Below are 18,583 nucleotides of genomic sequence, written 5' to 3' on the forward strand. Positions count from 1 at the left end.
CAATTTACGAGTTTGGGTTGATGATGAAGTAATTGAGTGAAATAACAAGATATTAAAATTTGGGTTTTACCGATATGATGTGATGAAGATGAAGGTTATGAGTCTAATTTCAAAAAAGAACAGTTAGTTGTCAATATGAGAAGTTAGGGTTTGGTTTGATTGAGGTTAGAATTGGTTGAATAATGGATTAGAGGTTCATGGATTTAGTATTTCAAAGATGGAATTGGCTGTGATGAACTGATGATTCAGATTGAAGAAGAGATTGATTTCAATTGGTTGAGACACTCTGTTTTGAGGTAATTGTCCGTCTAAATTGTTTAGTTTCTTTGTTGATTATATGTGATTGTTATTGGAGATGTTAATTGGAATGGGTATGACAGAGATGGAATGTATTTATAATTATAACTTAAGTTTATTTTGAATGAAGTGAGATTGTAATCTGCAGGATGATTGTATTAAGACCGGTTTTGAAGTTAAACTGATGTTGTTGGTTGTATAGATGAAGTTTGAAGTGATTAAGCTAAGATGCATGAACTGGTATAAGGGGATTGAAATGAAGTTGGAGTTGCAACTGTATCTGGTGGTTAAATGAGGGAGCTGAAATGATATGTTGAAGCTGTTGTTATGTATGTTGATGATGCCGTTCTGAAGAGTGGAGATAGTAGTTGAGATGAGATGCAGCTGCAGCTAATTGTATATTTAGAGTTGCTGGTGCTATGTGGATTGTTGGTTTAAGGATTATAGCTGGAGTTGTAATCACAGAGATGAAGTGAGAGTGGTTGGTTGTATTCATGTTTCAGCAGTGGCCTTAGTGAAAGCATGCAACTGCAAATCTAGGTAAGCTTAGTTTAATGTTGCAATTAAATTATGGAATTCTGTTTTAGATTGAATGTGTTATAATGTTTTTGTAGACATAGAATTTGGATATTAATGTAAAAGAAGAGTAAATTGAAGTTGAACTGAGATGTAGGTTTGAAATTAGATTAGTGATAAAATGATCTTACAACTGTCTTTGGCTTGTGCTTATGTCTCATGCTTGAACCTTATACCTGTCTGATATAACATATTCAGTCTGATTTAGTTCCTTTCTGTCTGACTCAGTTTATATGACTGAGTTGAATCGTGTTGACTCACCGAGTTCCCTGTCTTCACCTGAATTGACCCAGTTGACCGATTTAGACTTTAGAATTTGACTATTTGATCCTGGACTTTGATCCTTTAACTCCTTGATCGTTAGTTCGACCATTAGTGACTGTTAGTTGATTTTGGTGGACTTGGGCTTAGGGAAATTTTCTTAATTAGATGTTTTGGACCCCTTATGGTCCGAATTAGTTTTTGGCTTCTTCTACAAAGTTGTAGATATTCATAAGACATATTTAATGAACTATAAAACCAATCTAATTGAGTTAGTAAACCTTAGCTATGTTAAAGATAGAGAATGAAAAGGTGTAAAGTCATAAATGGGCTTAGAACCATGAGATAGACTTGTATAATTTTTGTATGAGCCATTTTGGCTAGATTCTTAGAGTGATTGTATGAATAACAATTAGTCTATTAACAACGATCGATTCAAAGGATGAACCAGTGAATCGTGGATCTCGAGGTAGGCGTGGCTTGTCATCAAAAGAGGTGGGAATACTTTTAACTCTTTTGAAACCATTGTTGTTTCTTTTACAAAAGTTTATGTTTTACAAACTCATGCATTGTCTGTTTGTGCATTTCATACATTGTTTAGTTTGTATTATGATTGTTCTGTTGATTCTTTGAATCTTTCCATGAATTGGAAAGGACTTGTAATGTTTGTCACTATGAATTTTTATGGGAAATGATAATTTCCACGCGTGGTATATAGGATACGCTCCTTCATTTATATCTACGTGAATTCAGATTTTATGCTTATGAGGTGTGGAATTTGGAACTAATATAAACTAATAGGGTGTGTAAGGAATTGTTCGACACTCAATATAGTACATTGTTTGAAGAAGGAGTTTGTCCATATACATGTTTGTGCATTTCCAGTGACTTAGTCACTTTGATGTTTGGGAAAACATGAATTGTTTTCCAAATCTTGCTCATGATTTCTTTAAAGTTGAATGTTATTCCTGCTAGGCACCCATTTTAGGGATGATGTGCTCACCCATTCTCACCTTCAGTTTCAGAGACAAACCAAAGTTGCGCAACGAAAGCTTCGAGGAGTTGACTCTGTTAATTAGTTTAATATTGCTATGTTTATTATGTTGTATATTCTATTTGTAAACCAAATGACTATTGTATATGTATCATTTGAGAGGAATTCTTGTATATATTTCAGAGAGGGGATAGTTCTTGGGTTAAGTTTTTGTAGCAGATTTCTTAATTGATTTCTTAAGTATTGACTTAGATTCGTAGTGCCTCTTTATTTAGTTAATCTCTTGGTTTAGTCAGCTGCTAGCTTAGGGGGCGCTACACGAGCTTAGATGATATGAGGGGCCAACGTGCTGGACCGGCAATGCTACAACTCATTGCGGCTGCCTACGTACCCTTCCCTACTCTAAAGGGATCAAGCACAAACCGTAGTTCATCCTCGAAGGGACAAAAGCTTAACCAACTCGTTTGCAAGGCCGTAGCCTAGCAAAAATGGTAATGGCCTAGTCCGTAAGCCATTCCGTCAAGATGCACAATGGTTATTTATCATCGGGTCCACGACATGGCATAGTGATGCCTAAGTATCAAATGCCCTCTTCGCAAGGCTACGCAACTATAAATGAGCTTTAGACATCATTTATACTCTTCCGTCTAAGCTATGAAGCTTACTTGGGGCATAGTCCGCATATGCACCTTCAACCAAGTCCCCTTCATATATATGTCTTAATGGAATTTCTACAAGTATGTTTTAGGGACCAAAAGACATGCATGCTTCATTGTGCATCGCAATGATTGCGGTACTTCGCAATAATTGTGTTCATTCGCAATGATTGTGTTCATTCACAATCATTGCGTACAATTGCGCAACACTCGTTCGGCCAGCCCTTTCTAGCATGATGCACAATGATTGTGCGATATTGGCTCTAAGCCAATAGCCTCCATAATGAGCAATGATTACGCTGCAAGCTCAAGGACACCTACCCAACTGTCGTAACGCATAATGATGATGCCATATTTGGATCTTGGCCAAATTCCACACATATTGCGCCATTTTGGCGCGGTATTGGCCTTAAGCCAATCTACCTCTTTCGAAGTAACGGAAGCTTTGAATGAAGCTTCAAATCATACCATGGCGCATAATTTAGCATGCGTCATGCTAAAAACACTAGGTGTTACATTAACAGAGTCGCATCAAAGCCAAAGGGAGAACTAGTCGTAAAGAATTTCGCTGGCGAGTTGGAAACAAAAGTTACATTCTGCGTGATAGACATAGACTCACCTTATAACGCTCTTATAGGTCGGCCATGGATACATGGGACAAAAGGAGTTTCGTCGACATATCATCAAGCCATACGATTCCCTATGCCAAGTGCGGTAGGAGAGATCAAAGGAGATCTAAAGGATGCGAGAGAATGTAATGAAAATGATGTCCATAAGTATGATGAGACACTAAGAAGAAAGACATAACAAAAGAAGAAGGTTGTGAAGCAAAAAGGGCGGAGCAGCTGATGGTAATCACAATTGGAGTAAGCGAAAGGCAAACTACGTCCCAAAAGGGTATAGAAGAGGTAGATAAAATGTTGGTTGCCAACGAAAAAGACCACAAGGTGACTCCGGAGAGGGAAGGTCATATTGAAATAAAGCAAAGTGGGAAGACGAAGAAAGGGAAAATAGCAGAAGGAAGCGAAGCAACACAAAATGAGAAAGCAACTCCTCTCGCCGAGGAAAAACAAACCCCACGAGGTGGAGCAAAGGCAAACATTACCAAACGCAAAAGGGGATCGGTACCAGAGACTGAGGGAAACGACGAAGGTAAGAAAGCATGAAGTTCAAGAAGCGGGACGAAAGACGCTTGCGAAGAAGATAAAGAGATGGAACGATTAAAGGAAGAACTTTACCAAGAAATTCGAATGAAGGAAGACCTGGTAAGGGAGCGGATAAGGATAGAAAGACAAAATGAGAAACTCGTAATTAAGCACAATCACCTGAAAGGAAAACAAGCGGAGCACGACACCCAAAGAGGAGAAAACGCTTCGAGAAGAAATTTAGCAGCTGAAGGGCATCAAGAATATTGGTGAAAAGCGAAAGGCGAAGAGAGCGAGAAGAACGGGAAGATTTAAAAAGAGCCATAGAAAATAACAAGAGGGAATTCAGAGAAAAGGAGTATCGGACACAACAATTGATGATGACCGGTAAGAGAGGAGCAACAAGAAATGTCCGGACAACATATGGATTGCAGGGGCGGCCAGAAATGATGAACAAATGTGCGAGAAGTGATCCCTGAAAACAAGAAATAGCAGCGTTATTCTCGTTAAAACAAAGGGAAAATGAGAGCTTGCAAAGTATTGTGGAGAGATGGGATACGATTTGCAGAGAGATGAAAGGAAGGTTGTCAGAAGAAGATTTAGTGCGCTCGTTCATCTATGCGCTACCAACAAAGCATCCTTTATTCTCGGAATTGTTCAGGATCAGGAACGAAGTAGGGATGAAGGAGTTGAAAAGGTATCGGTCTGAACACGAGAATAAGAATACTAATAACCAAGGAAGGATCGTAGAAACAAGAAGATTATACTTATTTTAATGAATTTATCATTTAAGCAATGTATCAGATTTATAAAACGATGGCAATGATATTTCAGAATTTTGATGAATCAATTCAAGGATATGAATTCTCATACTTATGAAGTAATCAAAACAAAATATACCATAACCAAGACAAGGTAAGACCTCGTATTAGGAGGAAAATAAGACCCACGAAGTAAACGGTTTCTAAGGAAAGTTAAAACCTTCGCCTAGGAAGGCTGAGAATCCACGACGTGCACCCTAGTTCGCACGAGAAGTGCAAGAGGAAAGACCTAACGCACATCGTGAACAACTCTCATAGAAATAAGCTAGGGGCAATGATAAAACCTATCCGCTGAGGGTCCCTTTTATGATGGCCTTCGGTAAGGGGTGCAGAAATATGACCAAGGCACCGACGTATTCGGTTGAGATACAGGTGCCTGGGACGTCTGGAGCGTTACCTGCCATGTCCGTATGGAAAGTCTTGGGTACGATTCACTCGATCCAAAAGAAACCCCACTTAGGGTGTGACTTCGTAACGACAAGCCATATCGGCGAATGGGATAAGAAGTCACGAAAATAACTGAATGTCGTAATAACTGGATGGGAGGAGACCAACATGCATGTTAGGGTTAACCTCCTTGAAGAGGCAATCAGGGGGAATATAAAGCGATGGAACCCTCCAGATTAGGGAGCTGTGTGACCAAAAAATACGACAATATCATGGGGATAATATTCATGGGAATAACTAGGCCTGTCACGTTGTCGCGAGATGGGGTTCAAAACGAATGTTAAGATGAGGTTGATGGATTATTATTTGAAATAATAATAAGCGCCTGATACTTCGTCGAATTAAGATCCTTCAAAAAGGATGGGGCGCAATACGACCTTAATTAGGAGGCGCAATAAGACCTCAAAAAGAGACAGATGAATAAGAAGCAGAATTAAAACCGCTACCAGTTATAACCCGGAGTAACACTAAAGGCAATCAGAAACGGTATTATCATCAAATGTATAAAAGAGGCAAAGGCAAACAAATAAGATGGGGAGAAATGTTTAAGAAACCAGAGACAAGAACAACATGAGAGGCACTGGCGAGAACACAAAATAAGAATATGCAATGGGGAAAGCAGCAGGGTTCAAAACTTATGCGAAATAAAATGAATCCATTTCATACCTCGTGAATCCACAAAAGAATAATAGGCAAGTAGATACTTTAAATTTTGTTATATACTTGACGAAAGGGTTAGAGGGATGGGGCACTCTGTTGAAAAGTCACAATATTGATATGCCTAACGAAAGTATTACTCAAAAAACAACCGAAAATACAAGGATTCAATATGTTTTGCCCCCCCAAGCCTTGGAGCGCCCAGACATAGAAATTGCTTCAAAAATAATTAAAGGTGAAACTTAAAGTATGGAAGAAGAAAAGTTAAGATTTTTGTTGAAGATGAATGCCATCAGTGACTGTTATCTCAGGGACATCACCACCATATCCGCATTGGGATTTGAGGGTTTTCCAGAAAAGATTGTAGAAGAAAAGGAATCCTTGGTCTCTTCCTCTTCGACCTTTGCCTCCTTGGTCTTCTGCTCCTCGTCACCTCCAACAAACCTCTCTTCTTCGACTGAGACGGTTCTGTCGTCGACTGGCTGCTCATCGTCAGAGAAAATCTCTAGAGGACAAGTGGGATGAGGAATACCATGCTCGTCGCAAAAATTGTTGAAGAGGGATACCGGGTAGTTCTGAGTATTCCTACGAGATAATTTTGCCACTTTTGCGGAATCCTCCATCATATCGTCGATATCAGCATTCAAATCCTTAACATCGTCTCGAAGGCAAGAAACCTCGTTGAGAGACTCATCCCTTTCATGGGAAAGGTGAAGGATCTGATTCTTGTAGCGCTCTTCGGATTCTGCAAAGACGAAATGAAATTTTATCAGAAACTTGAAATCTGACTTGACCATAACTACACACCGCAACTAAAACTACCTTCCATTTGTAAGATAGTAGTATTCAAAGTCTCTTGGTTATCAAAATACAAATGATCCAGTCTGGAGACTCCTAGATTCGACTCTCAGAGATGAATGCATAACTCGTGATATGAATCGTCCCAACCTTTACCATGCCCGGATTTCGAAGTATCTTTGTTAGGATGAATGACGAGGGTACCCTTGTTCTTATGAAGATCAACATACTTGGCTTGAGAAGAAGATTTAACGGATTTTGGGAGCGAGTAGACTTCTAGCTGAGCTTGGAGAAACTCCACCTTTTTCTTCAAACAATCAATCTCCTCGTTCAAACCAGTAACTACGCTTTGAGATTTACGAAGGTCAACCATAACTTGATTCTTCTTACTGATTGTACGTTACTTATCCTCCTCCAATCTCTTAATTAAAGATAATGATGACGAATGAAGATTCCTCTAAGTAGTGAGAGAGTTATTGACTCGCTGAAGCTCTAACTTGAGGCGTTCATTCTCGTCATGAAGATGATGATTCAATTCCTCGTTATGAAAGCAATCGATAGACAAACGGTCCACTTGCGAGAAAAGAGTTTCTACCTTCTCATTCAGAATCTCATTTTGAGTCACATAGCAATCATTCTGAGTTGAGAGGTTCAGGTTTTCAGAGCAAATATCTTCAAGTGAGGAAGACGTTTCAAAAGCATCCATTTGACGTTTCATGCATTGAGCTTGACGAAATATGAAATAAGAAAATAACAGATATAAAGAGAAAGGAAAAAAATGGATATACGATGGGGAAGAACTTACTCTGAAGCTTCTCCACCTTCTTGTCTTGCTTGCTGGAGTATTTTTTCTCTTCGTTAAGCTCCTTCTTTAAAGCCTTCATTTGAGCATCATCCTTCTTCATTTTCTCGCGGACAAGTATAATCTCCACTAAGCTGGCCATGTGATGATTGACTTCCTGTAAACCGACAAGTTGGAATTTAGAAACGGATCTCGACATGCTACGAATACGCGGTCGAAGAAGTATAAAGGGCTCACCATGTTCATTAAAGCAGAATGTTGTTGAAGAGTTAGATTCATGGAGGCGTTCAGTAGTACGGATGAATATTGAGAAAGGAAGTCGTCGGCACTAAAAGTCACCAAATATTCAAGGGAACGAGACCTCGTGGCGGATCTTCACAAGCCTTGTGATAAATACCTTGTAGAAACTTCATGTCTGGATCGTAGAGAGGATTAGACATGACAGACGAAATCTTTTGCTTCCCCTTGTTACAAGGGGAGGTTCCTTTGAGGATTCCTCGAGATGCACGACCAAAGGAGGAGGAACGGGAGGATCAAAAAATTTGGGAGAAATAGTTGTATGAGGGCGAGAATACTGGTGCTTAGGAGGAGCAGGACGAGTTGGAGGAACAACTGAACTCCTAACCGCTGTCAAACCAGCCAAGTCCAAGGTCCTACGCTGCCTTCTCGGCTCGCCATAAGAGGGGGCATGGGAGGCACCATTCTTCGAAATAAAGAGTTCAAAACGATTAGGGGATGACAAGACTATAATACACGAAGTGGCAACTTTCAGCGAATTAAAGATACCTGAATTAAAGGGGAAGGCGGAGTATGATGATCACTTCTTTTTCGTCCCTTAGTTGGCCCAGAAGCATCCTGCTTAACAAGAAGAATATCATCCTGCGAAGAGTAAGGGGTTAGAACTAAGGTTACATCGCGGAAAATAAGGTAATGTGCGAAGTCGATATCTGTTTGGGAGCAGGAGATTCAACAGTAACATCCCTTTCCTTGTGATCCTTGAGGAGACCAGCATCAGGCATTTCGTACTAAGTAAAAGAGAAAAGGGATATGAGAACATACAAAAACCAAAGAACAATAAAGATCTAAGAGACAAAACAATACCTCAGTTGGTACGTACCATCGGAGCTTCCAGGGATCGCAACCGGCGAGATAACAGTGTTTGGAAAGAGGACCCTTGCGAGGAATCCCTTTCTCATCAACACCCCAGACTAAGGGTCCCCCTAACACCAGAGGAAACATCATCCATTCTTCGTCGCATGAAAAGCGAAGTCGGTCATCTCGTCCTGGTTTGAGAGGATCCACATCTAAAAGAAGAACTTTAGACGGGGCAGAGAAAGTGTTCCGAATAAGTTCAATTCCCCACTCCTGATACTTTCGCGTGCTTGTAAACCTAGCGGAATAATTAGCCACGCGAGAGTACATATTATAGTACCGAGGATCGTATTCCTCAGCCACTAACGGAACTTGCGAAGTTCCGTTCTCTGAGCGAATCATAAACTCATTGGAAATACGAATTGCATTTCCAGAAAGATGGAAAGCCCCACACTGAAGCCTATTCGGGATCTCAAGGAAGACAAGGTTCGAAGGGTTATAGAGGGGAAAAGATAACTCGGCTCTTAACTGACCCACAGTGACGGTCATCTTGTTTGCTGACCGAATACCGGATTGAATCCACCTGTAATTCAGTTCCATGTCTTGAGTCGCAGAAACATGAGGACTTACGGACAAATCAACGGCGGGAGTCAAAATTAAACCCATCTTATGAAAATATTCTTGTAATTCCTCAAAGGTTTTGAGTGAGAAAGGTGTTGAAGCTATCTTTGGATCTATGAAGATAAAAGAAAAGCGAGAAAATTGAAAGAAGATAAAGATGACAACAATAGTAGGATCAGGAGTAGTAACAGTATCAACTTCAGTTCGAAGCAAAGAAGAAAAAGGAGAAGAAACCCGAACCCTCTTCGAAAACGAGATATTTATATTATAAAGAAGGTAACCGGTAAAAACATGTTGTCGACACATTCGAGGAATCCTGATCGGTAGAATCTGGTTACCAAGAGAACGTATCCACGTGGAAGCAAGAGGATGGATAACGTGGCATCCAGGGAGTTTCGAGCGGTTCTTATTCAACTCTCACGTGATTCGAACAGAATAAGAAAAGGCAAAATGTAGGTACACAAAATAGGCTCACCACGTGGCCACACAGGAGGGAACAAAATAAGTCTGAAGAATCTCACTCAAAGATTTTGTATTATTCCTCAAGATCCCAATCAGTGACTTGTCAAATCAAAAGTCAAAATCACCTCGCCACTGGTTAACAACACGATGTAAGAACACCTGTACGCACGGAAGCATCCCAAAATGAAGTAACTCGCGTAAAGAATTTAAAACACGAAAGATCACTTGGAGTACCCAACAAGATACCAATCACGAAATCAGATAGGCAAAGTAAGGTTACTTGGCTTAAAATATAACCCGCGAAGTTAGTAAATTATTGAGCAAGAAAAGAGACAGCTGTCCCGACAAGTTCCCAAAGGCGTCAGCGAAAGAAGGGGAGAAACTTTATAGAAAATGGTCTGGGAGAAATAAAAATATAACCCACGGGAACACAGTGACCTTGGACGAAGTAAAATGAGCTATATTCCATTAGGATTGGAAGGTCTATAAATAGAGGCTCTTGGGCAGTGTAAAGGGTGTCGGACTTTTGGGGTAAGAATAGTCTTTCTTAGAGTATGAGATTAGGGTTTCCTTGTATCCAAAACTTATACTTTCATTACCTTGAATGGTTGATCAATAAAGAATTTCTTTTCCAAATTATCTATTATGTCTTAGATCTCGTTAGTATCTTATTTGGGTGTACTACTAGATTTCCAGTAGTTACAGTGTCCACGGTCTCAAAGTAGAAAGCTTGTTAGTTCTGTAAACTGTGACCATAACCAAGAACTAATTTACGATTGTCTTCATCAGCTATTTCCAAAATTTTCTCACTGCAACTTGCACAGCTGAAGAGGAACTTCTCTCAGCAACCATATTTGCACATTTTCTCATGCCATCAGAAAGAAATTTTAGATTGAGCAGAGACAACAAATTTCCCATTTACTTTTTCCGGAATAAACTTGACAGTTGATTGTTTACGAACTGCTCTAAGGTCCTTAAAAATAAGTTTAGTATCCATTTGCAACTTTCGGATATGAATTGGAGTTCTTCTCCAAAACCCCAATATTACCTTCATCACAAATGATAATAGGGTTAAGTGGCAAAATGCCCCAAAATCGATCCCAAGGTTGTGAAAATGTCCCGGACATTATGGAAAAGATTAAAATGCCTCAAAATCTTATCAAAATGCCCCATTCTGTTACTTTTACATATAATAGTTAAAATGGGGCATTTTAACATATTTTGACTGGTCAACCGTGTTATGAATGGTCTCTTTTGCCCTTCGAAAAAATCTATGGTTTCAGGGTTTAGGGTTCAGGGCTTAGGGTTCAGGGTTTGGGTTTCAGGATTTAGGGTTCAGGTGGTCGCGTTGGTGGTGATGGTGGTGGTGGTGGTGGCAGCGGTGGTGATAGTGGCGTTGGTGGTGGTGGTGGTGGTGGTAGTGGTGGTGGTGGAGAAGGAGGAGGCGGTAGTGGTGGCGGTGGTGGTGGTGGTGGAGGAGGCGTTATCGGTGACGGTGGTGTTTGTGTTGGTGGTGGTTGTTCTAGTGGTAGTGGTGGTGGCGGTGGTGGGGATGGTGGTGGTAGTGGTGGCGGTGGTGGCAGCGTTGGTGGTTGGTGGTTGTTCATTTGGTAGTGGCGACCGTCCAAACAGTCCGCCGTATGTCAGCTTATTTGTCATAAGGGTATAACTGTCATCTTCTCACACGTACGGGATCACATGCGTGCTAATTTGACCACTTAACCATCTCTAACGGCAAAGTAATGGTTGGGGAATTTTGATAATATTTTGGGGCATTTTAATCTTTTCCCTAACGTCCGGAGCATTTTCACAACCTTGAGATCGATTTTGGGGCGTTTTACCACTTAACCCATGATAATATCCAACTTTTTCTGATATCTTTGTGACCTAACCCCATCAAAAGAATTTTGAGAAGAAGCAGCATTTGAATATTTAACTAAAAGCGAAAATCACCTGACGGGTGTAAATTGGGTGTGGCACTACCCGCATATGTATCTGAGGATACCATACCACATACAATATTTGTGTGTCATCTGAAATCCGAATGGATGTAGATTTTTCAATTCAGATTTTATCCCATTTTCATTCGAATTTGCGATATTATCCCATCCAAAATTGTAAAAAAAAAAAATCAGGTATCATAGCTTCTAGGAAGGCTCTCCCCATATACTTTTTGCTGATGATATTTTTATTTTTGGAAAGGCTAATATGCAGTATATGGAAAATACACCGAGTATCTTACATAATTTTGGTAACCTGTCAGGTGAAATTTTGAATTTTTGACAAGTCTTGTGTGTATTTAGCAGTAATCTTGCTAAACCTCTTAACATGCAAATTGTAAAGGATTTTGAAAGGTCACTAGTACAATAAGGGGTTTTAGTCACGGTTGACCTTGTCACGGTTTTATGTAAACACGTGACCAAAATTGAGTTCGTCTCGGGGATATAAAGGTCCGGGACTATTCACGATATCTTTAGTCCCGGCATTCATTTTAGCCGAGACACTAGATTTCTAGATACTTAATAGACCCGGTTTTACAAACGTACTTATCTCCAGAGACGTGTAATTAAATTGGGCAGTATTTAATTGATAGCCGAGACAGTAAATTGGACACGTATTTATCTCCAGAGACGTGTTGTGGATTTAGGACCTTGGTTTCGATACAAACGAAATTCACAAAGGGGGAGACAAGGTTCTAGCCTGGAAGATGAAGCACAACTCCCGTTTCTAAACCTAATTTCTCCCCTGCTATCAATCTCATTCTCCCCTGTTGCCAAATTTCAATTCGAAATCAAAACCCATTCTCCCCTGTTATCAATCCCTAACTAATTTATCCATTCAGCTAATTCTACCGAAGATTTTATTGATCGATGAGATCTCACGGAGATTTTTTATTGGACACGGCTTACATTAAATCGTGTCTGATGCAACTGTTTAATACCCGCGCCTATGATGTACCCATTTCAAATTTACTGCCAATTTTGGTATCCCACGATCAACACCACTCCACTCCCTATTTTCTCTCCATCATTTCCTTGTTTGAAACTGCTGCAGTTTTGAAGAGATTACGTGAAGCCAACTGCAAGTTGTTTTCTCTATCTGATATTAATCAAGCAAAATCCTTCCATTTCCCTGAAACTAATATATTGAAAGGTGAAAGCGTAAACAGTTGATTACAAGGTATTCCCCTCCTAAAATCAAATCTTTCTCTTATATTTGTCTTGGGATCATTCTCCGAATTCGGTATCTTATACTACTCCGATCAATGGGCCATGCATACAAGGTGCTTGGTGAAATGTCAAATAATGGGATACTGCCTGATTCTCACACTTTCAGTATTTTAGAAAGAAAAGATTAAGTGTTGTTACCTTTGGTTTTGTGTTTCTTTATTTGTTGTCTTTTATATCTGTTGCATCTCTTTCCTTTTAGTTGTTTTTATAGGATTAGAGTAAGTTAACTAAGGGGCTAGTGATATCAGGTGTTAGGGAGACCTCTGCATTGACCACAATTAAAGAAGAAAAGGAAGACAGGGTCTGTAGTGCATACTCTAAGCTGTTGCAGGACGTGAATTTCGTACCAGTTTAAGTTGAATTCTTCATTTGATTGCTAAATGGCTTGAATGGTTATGATATTTGGTATAGTGAAAGTGCTTCATTTTAACAAATACTAGCCGGTCTCTCGTTAGTTAACCACATTTTTTCATGCTAAAATTGAATAGAAATCTATTTTCATTAGTAATAGCAAATACTAGCCGATCTCTCATTAGTAATAGCACCTTGGATATGTTTGTAATTTTTTATTATTGTCTTTACTAGTAATCTCGAACTTCAGATATTATCTGTTCTTGGATATGTTTGTAATTTTTTGCTCCTAGCAGCTTATATATTATCTATTCTTGCACCTCATTTCATGGATACTTCAGACACGGAGTCTGATGGCGGGCTTCAAGAGTATTCAGATTCCCACAGCGAACAGCAGTCAGTTTCCCACAGCGAACAATCAGGTTTGTTGTTTAAGTGTTTTCTTGCAGTATACATGGTTGATTGGACCAAAAAAAATTGACAATATAAAGCTCCTTAAGGTTGTACCGCGCCAAACACTTATTAATTCGTTTTTCTTTTCTGTTTTGTTTGATCTCAAGTTTCAAGTGAAGATAACGTGGATGCAAATAAAGGAAAGCAGGGTAAGACAAGATTACCAAAGCTTTTAAGGGATACTAATGGTGAAAGGCGGACTGTTACTTATGATGAAGCCAACCAAGCAACCGGTAAAAATGGTTGCTTGCTCTCAAGTTACATAGGCAGCGAAGTTGGTCCAAGTCTTGGACTGAAGTATACCTGTTGGAAAGAAGTTCCACCTGTAGTGAAGAAAAAGTTATGGGAGGACGTAACGGTATGTATTAATTAATGAAATGCCCAATGTTAAAATCCCTACCAATGTTTTATATATATATATATCACTTAGTCGATGTTTATTTACCTCCAGTTTAAGTTTGATCTCGACGAATCAAAGAGGAAAGATGTATTGAGACAATTTTCTGACTTGTGGCGAGGATGGAGGAAACGAACTGCTGCAAAGCATGTTACCCCATTCGAAAAAAGCCGAAAAAAGCTTAAGAATGTTCCTTCAGATTTAAGAGGTTTTGTGGAACAAGAAGAATGGAAAGAGTTTGTAAAACGGAGATTGAGCGACAAAGGCAAGGTATGTCAATTGAGCTAAACAAGATTGGGTCGAGAATTATTTTGTTACTATATAGAGCTAATACATTTTTAATTTTCAGGAGTTGTCTGAAATTGGCAGAACGGTACAAGCTCACCACAAATATCCGCATAGGATGGGACGAAGGACCTATGCTGGATTAAAGGACAAACTGGTTTGCATTCATAAGTGTTTTTTTGTTTTTTTTTAATTTGTGAAGTTAAATGTTGAAATTAATTGCTGAGAGAGCTCGTGTATACATTCTCATTTTTTTTCCTTCTGTTTTTTACTTGAGTTCGCTATCTGCTTCCAAAGTTTCTAACTTCAATTTTGTTGTGTTCTGTCAACATAAGCTTTTAGATGAAATATAGTGTTATACAACATAAGCATCATACTAATATTAATGTATTTGTTGTACAGAAAAGAGAAGGAAAGTGGACAAGTGATTCACCCCCTCCACGAGAATTATTATGGATACTTGCACGCCAAAATGAAAATGGGGAGTATAAGACTGATGAGATTGGTGAAGTTGCTGCTCAAATTGTAATATAGACAACTTCAATTTAATTATACACAAGTTCTATTTCAAAATAAGTAGATATCCAGTTTAACTCTTTATGTGTGCAAAATTTTGGTTTTGTAACAGGATGACTGCTCGAAAAAGATCAAAGAGGGTACAATTGTCTGTGAAGGTAAGACAGATGCCCTTGTAAAGATTTTGGGTGAAGAACATGGTGGAAGAGTAAGGGCTGCAGGTACAAGAGTGACCCATAGTCAGTATTTTGACACTCCTCGACAACGTGGATCATCAAATAAAGATAATCTGAATAAAATCAGAGAACTGGAAGAGCAACTAAGAGTGAAAGATGTGCAAGCAAGAATAAGTGAAGAGAACTTGAGAAAAGAATTCCAACAACAATTGGAGGAACAGTCACTAGACACAGAGAGAAAATTGCAGAAACAATTCCTTCAGTTCAAAGAATTATTGGGCAAATCCCAATATGATACGATTCAGCCACCTATGATGTCCTCAGAAAATGTCCCTGCCTTAGTGAGTTATTTTTTTATTTTATATTTCTAATTAAATAGAAATATAGATAGTATGCTGAACATAGAAAGTTATGAAGAAGTAAATACAAGTTAATATTTGTTATGATGAAGTTAATTGTGGTATCATGAACCCGGATGAATTGGGTTAATCTGGTTTGATCGTTTTTGAACACCTTAATGGAAATGGCATTGCAAATTTTTCAGGGTGCTGAGGATAAGGACTTGGCTGAAACTTGGGGGGAAGCTGTTCACGATCCGAAAGGAAAGGCCCAAAATATTCGGGTTTGTCAAAATTTGAACTTTAGACATATACTTATTGTTCTTGTGTACGAATACCTTTGTCGTAATCGAGTTGCAGTAACCAATCAGGATATATTGAGAATGATAAATTTTTTTTCGTTGGATATCAATTTTTTAGAGACATAATGGAGCCAAAAGCTCTAAACTGGATGCTAGAAAGACGTCTCAATAATTGAACAGTACATCTATCCCGGCCTCTCTTAAAGCGCCCGCCCAAGTGAGTGTTTTATTCGGTTTCTTTTCTACATTTTTTTTTCCTCAAATGTTTGGAATCTTGTACCTAATTATGATATGGTGATAAATCATAGTTTATTTTGGTTATCCTGATTTTGTTACTCATTTAATTTATCTAGGTACCTAATACGATGTTGTCCTCAAAAAAAGTGGTTGCACAGGTGAGTTGTTTAATTTGTTAGAAATCAAACTAGATTAATTGATTATGCAGGACATTCATATGTTATTATATGACGTCTGCAGCCACCAACAGGACCACCTCATCCGCCTTCTAACAGGGTAAGTTTCTTAATCTAAAGACCCTCTACTAATGGCGTTCTCATCTGAAACTAGATAACTCCAAATATAATTTTATATTTGTCATGTAGAGCCATCCGTGTGAATTGTACGACAAAATCAGCAGGGTTGTTGCGCTGGGACATGTTATTCACAGCGACTCAAAAATGATTCATGGAAAAAAAATGCGTGATGATTGTTTGCGTGTGTCGGTGGATTTTGTGGAGATAAAAACTGCAATACTTCCATATCCATCTGGTGATATTGTTACTGTGTATGATGCCCGTGAAAGTGTTGTTCAATGGCCAAAACACTTGGTGGTCCTTGTCGGAAATGTATTTTAATCTCTATTTTTTTTCAATTATAGCGTAGTTTAATATATCTCTTTTAGGTGTTGGTCGTCTTGTACTTGAACTTTTTTATTGCAGGGGCGAACGAGATTGGATGCATTTGATGAATTTGTTAAGAGAGCAAAAGAAGTGTTCAGAAGCAGGGCTGCGATCAAAGTTGAGTTGCATCGCGATGTGTTTGGTCAAACTGTAGATGTGCCTATACATATGGCACTAGAAGATATTGAGTTTGTTTGCACGTCTCAGAAACTTACGAACAATGTTATAGTCTTATTCATCCGGTAAGTCTCTGTTGATTGTTGCTTTCATAAATAATTACTTCTTTTTGACTAGCTAATGGTATGCTATTGGAACTCGTGTTTTTATTTGTTCCTAGATTTTTGTATGAAAAATTGGATGGCGATGCACGCAAAACCAAGTTCGGATTTATGAATCCAGCGGCAGTTCACTTTTCAGTCAATAAAACAGAACTCGTGAAAAGTGTATTAAATAGACTGAAAGATTCAGTGCCGAGTCGAAAATACATATTTATTCCTTGTAATACAGGGTAAGCCGAAGATGCATTGCATTATTCATCTCGAATTTAGATATATTTTTTTCTTCAGAATTTAACCTTAATTTGCATATCAAGTAAAAAAAACTATTAGAGTTAGGGTATCCTTGTTTTTTTTTTTTGAAGCATAGTTAAGGTATTCTTTGATATCATCTGGTGTTGCTGATATTGCTTTTGCATACTTGCATATACTAACTTATTCTCTGTTCACTTTGTAGAATTCATTGGGTACTAATTGTATTTTTCGATGGGATATTTTATTACTTAAATTCGTTGGATGAGAAGTGTAGATACAAACTAGAGGAGCAAATGAGCACGTAAGTTGATTTTGGGTTTGAACTTTTTTGTATGCATAGAAGGAAAAATGCTTAAACTCATGGCACTTCCATTGAAGGATTTGTGAAACTAGTATCCAGTTTTTAATAAATATATCTCTTTGTTCTTCACCAGTGTTTCAAAAGCTTTAAGAAAATTAGGTGTCAAGCGATCTGAAGAGAAAGTATTCTGGGTGGACGTGAAGGTAAGAAAAAGAAACTTAAGATTAATACCATTATTTTACCATTATTTTGTTAATTCTTAAAGAGTATGTTTCAAATACGTAGAATTGATACATGCAGCACAACCCTAAACAAAAAGGAGATTGGGAGTGTGGATTTTTTGTGATGCTATATATGAAGCACATTATAGAAAGTTATGACACTTCAATGAGGAACCCTAAGGAGGTAGTGATTCAACTTCTTCATGCAGCTCAATATGTTTCCACGATGTGATACTAAAAATGTTTTTAACAGAGCTTACATGTGTTTGAACTCTTTGACTGCAGATGTTTAAGTCGGGGATGAACTATGGTGCGACAGAAATTGATGAAATCAAAAGGGAGTGGATGGATTATATTTCACCAATTCTTGAGAAGTATGAGAAAACAATTTGATGTTTTTTCACCAATTCTTAAGAAGTATTGAGAAAAAAATTGTTGTTTAGTTTGAATTAATTAATTTAATGACGTTTTAAATACTGTCTTCCCTAGCTCCTTATTTTAGTTTGAACTTTAAAGGATTGGTGCAGCTATGATGCAAATGGTGTTCCTAAGTCTTAACTGTCTGATATTGTGTTCATTTTTCTTCTCTCTTATTTTTGCTTTAATTTTAATCTAAATTTATAATGCAAATGGTGCTCATAATTCATTTTGAATAGGATATCCTTCACTGCGCATGAAAGAAACTTTAAAAGGGGGATCTGTGTGAAGGAAAACTTAACAGGTTTCCGTGATTACTTAAACCAAAGATAGATTCTGACAACATGTGTTTCGATCACATGTGAGGCATGTACTAATTGAGTGAGAATATTTTTGGTCAAAGTGCTCAATTTTGGGAGCATGGAATTGAGTGTGAGTTATTGCTAAATGGCAAAACAAAATAAAGATAAGACTTTTTAGATAATTAACATATTTCAATACATACAAATCAAAATAGGGATCACATGTTCACTTACAA

The 18,583-nt window shown here is 38.3% G+C and overlaps 2 protein-coding genes across 2 annotated transcripts; both read left to right on the forward strand.

Moving 5' to 3' along the window:
* The first annotated feature begins 14,288 nt into the window (after window positions 1-14,288).
* LOC113329074 lies at window positions 14,289-15,849 on the forward strand. Its single transcript, XM_026576044.1, has 6 exons — window positions 14,289-14,330; window positions 14,410-14,502; window positions 14,748-14,870; window positions 14,974-15,378; window positions 15,582-15,659; window positions 15,796-15,849. Exons 2-6 carry the CDS (start codon window positions 14,464-14,466, stop codon window positions 15,847-15,849), a joined length of 699 nt encoding a protein of 232 aa, XP_026431829.1. The 5' UTR covers window positions 14,289-14,330; window positions 14,410-14,463.
* A 304-nt stretch (window positions 15,850-16,153) lies between these two features.
* On the forward strand, window positions 16,154-18,191 carry LOC113329075 (ubiquitin-like-specific protease 1D). Its single transcript, XM_026576045.1, has 8 exons — window positions 16,154-16,190; window positions 16,280-16,522; window positions 16,616-16,818; window positions 16,914-17,084; window positions 17,309-17,407; window positions 17,541-17,610; window positions 17,708-17,812; window positions 17,914-18,191. The coding sequence occupies exons 2-8, from the start codon at window positions 16,355-16,357 to the stop codon at window positions 18,019-18,021; spliced, it is 924 nt and encodes a 307-aa protein (XP_026431830.1). The 5' UTR covers window positions 16,154-16,190; window positions 16,280-16,354; the 3' UTR covers window positions 18,022-18,191.
* Window positions 18,192-18,583: the final 392 nt, after the last annotated feature.

This window comes from Papaver somniferum, unplaced genomic scaffold, assembly GCF_003573695.1.
Source record: "Papaver somniferum cultivar HN1 unplaced genomic scaffold, ASM357369v1 unplaced-scaffold_115, whole genome shotgun sequence".
Classification (NCBI taxonomy): domain Eukaryota; kingdom Viridiplantae; phylum Streptophyta; class Magnoliopsida; order Ranunculales; family Papaveraceae; genus Papaver; species Papaver somniferum.

What these genes read in the sequence shown, in the direction of transcription:
- LOC113329075 (XM_026576045.1), top strand. Translation starts at nt 16,355, where the DNA reads ATGATTCATGGAAAAAAAATGCGTGATGATTGTTTGCGTGTGTCGGTG. An exon ending in TGGTGGTCCTTGTCGGAAAT is followed by an intron (nt 16,523 to 16,615) that starts GTATTTTAATCT and finishes TTTTTATTGCAG; the next exon opens with GGGCGAACGAGATTGGATGC. An exon ending in TTTATTCCTTGTAATACAGG is followed by an intron (nt 17,085 to 17,308) that starts GTAAGCCGAAGA and finishes TTCACTTTGTAG; the next exon opens with AATTCATTGGGTACTAATTG.
- LOC113329074 (XM_026576044.1), top strand. Translation starts at nt 14,464, where the DNA reads ATGGGACGAAGGACCTATGCTGGATTAAAGGACAAACTG. An exon ending in CTGGATTAAAGGACAAACTG is followed by an intron (nt 14,503 to 14,747) that starts GTTTGCATTCAT and finishes TTTGTTGTACAG; the next exon opens with AAAAGAGAAGGAAAGTGGAC. An exon ending in CAGAAAATGTCCCTGCCTTA is followed by an intron (nt 15,379 to 15,581) that starts GTGAGTTATTTT and finishes CAAATTTTTCAG; the next exon opens with GGTGCTGAGGATAAGGACTT.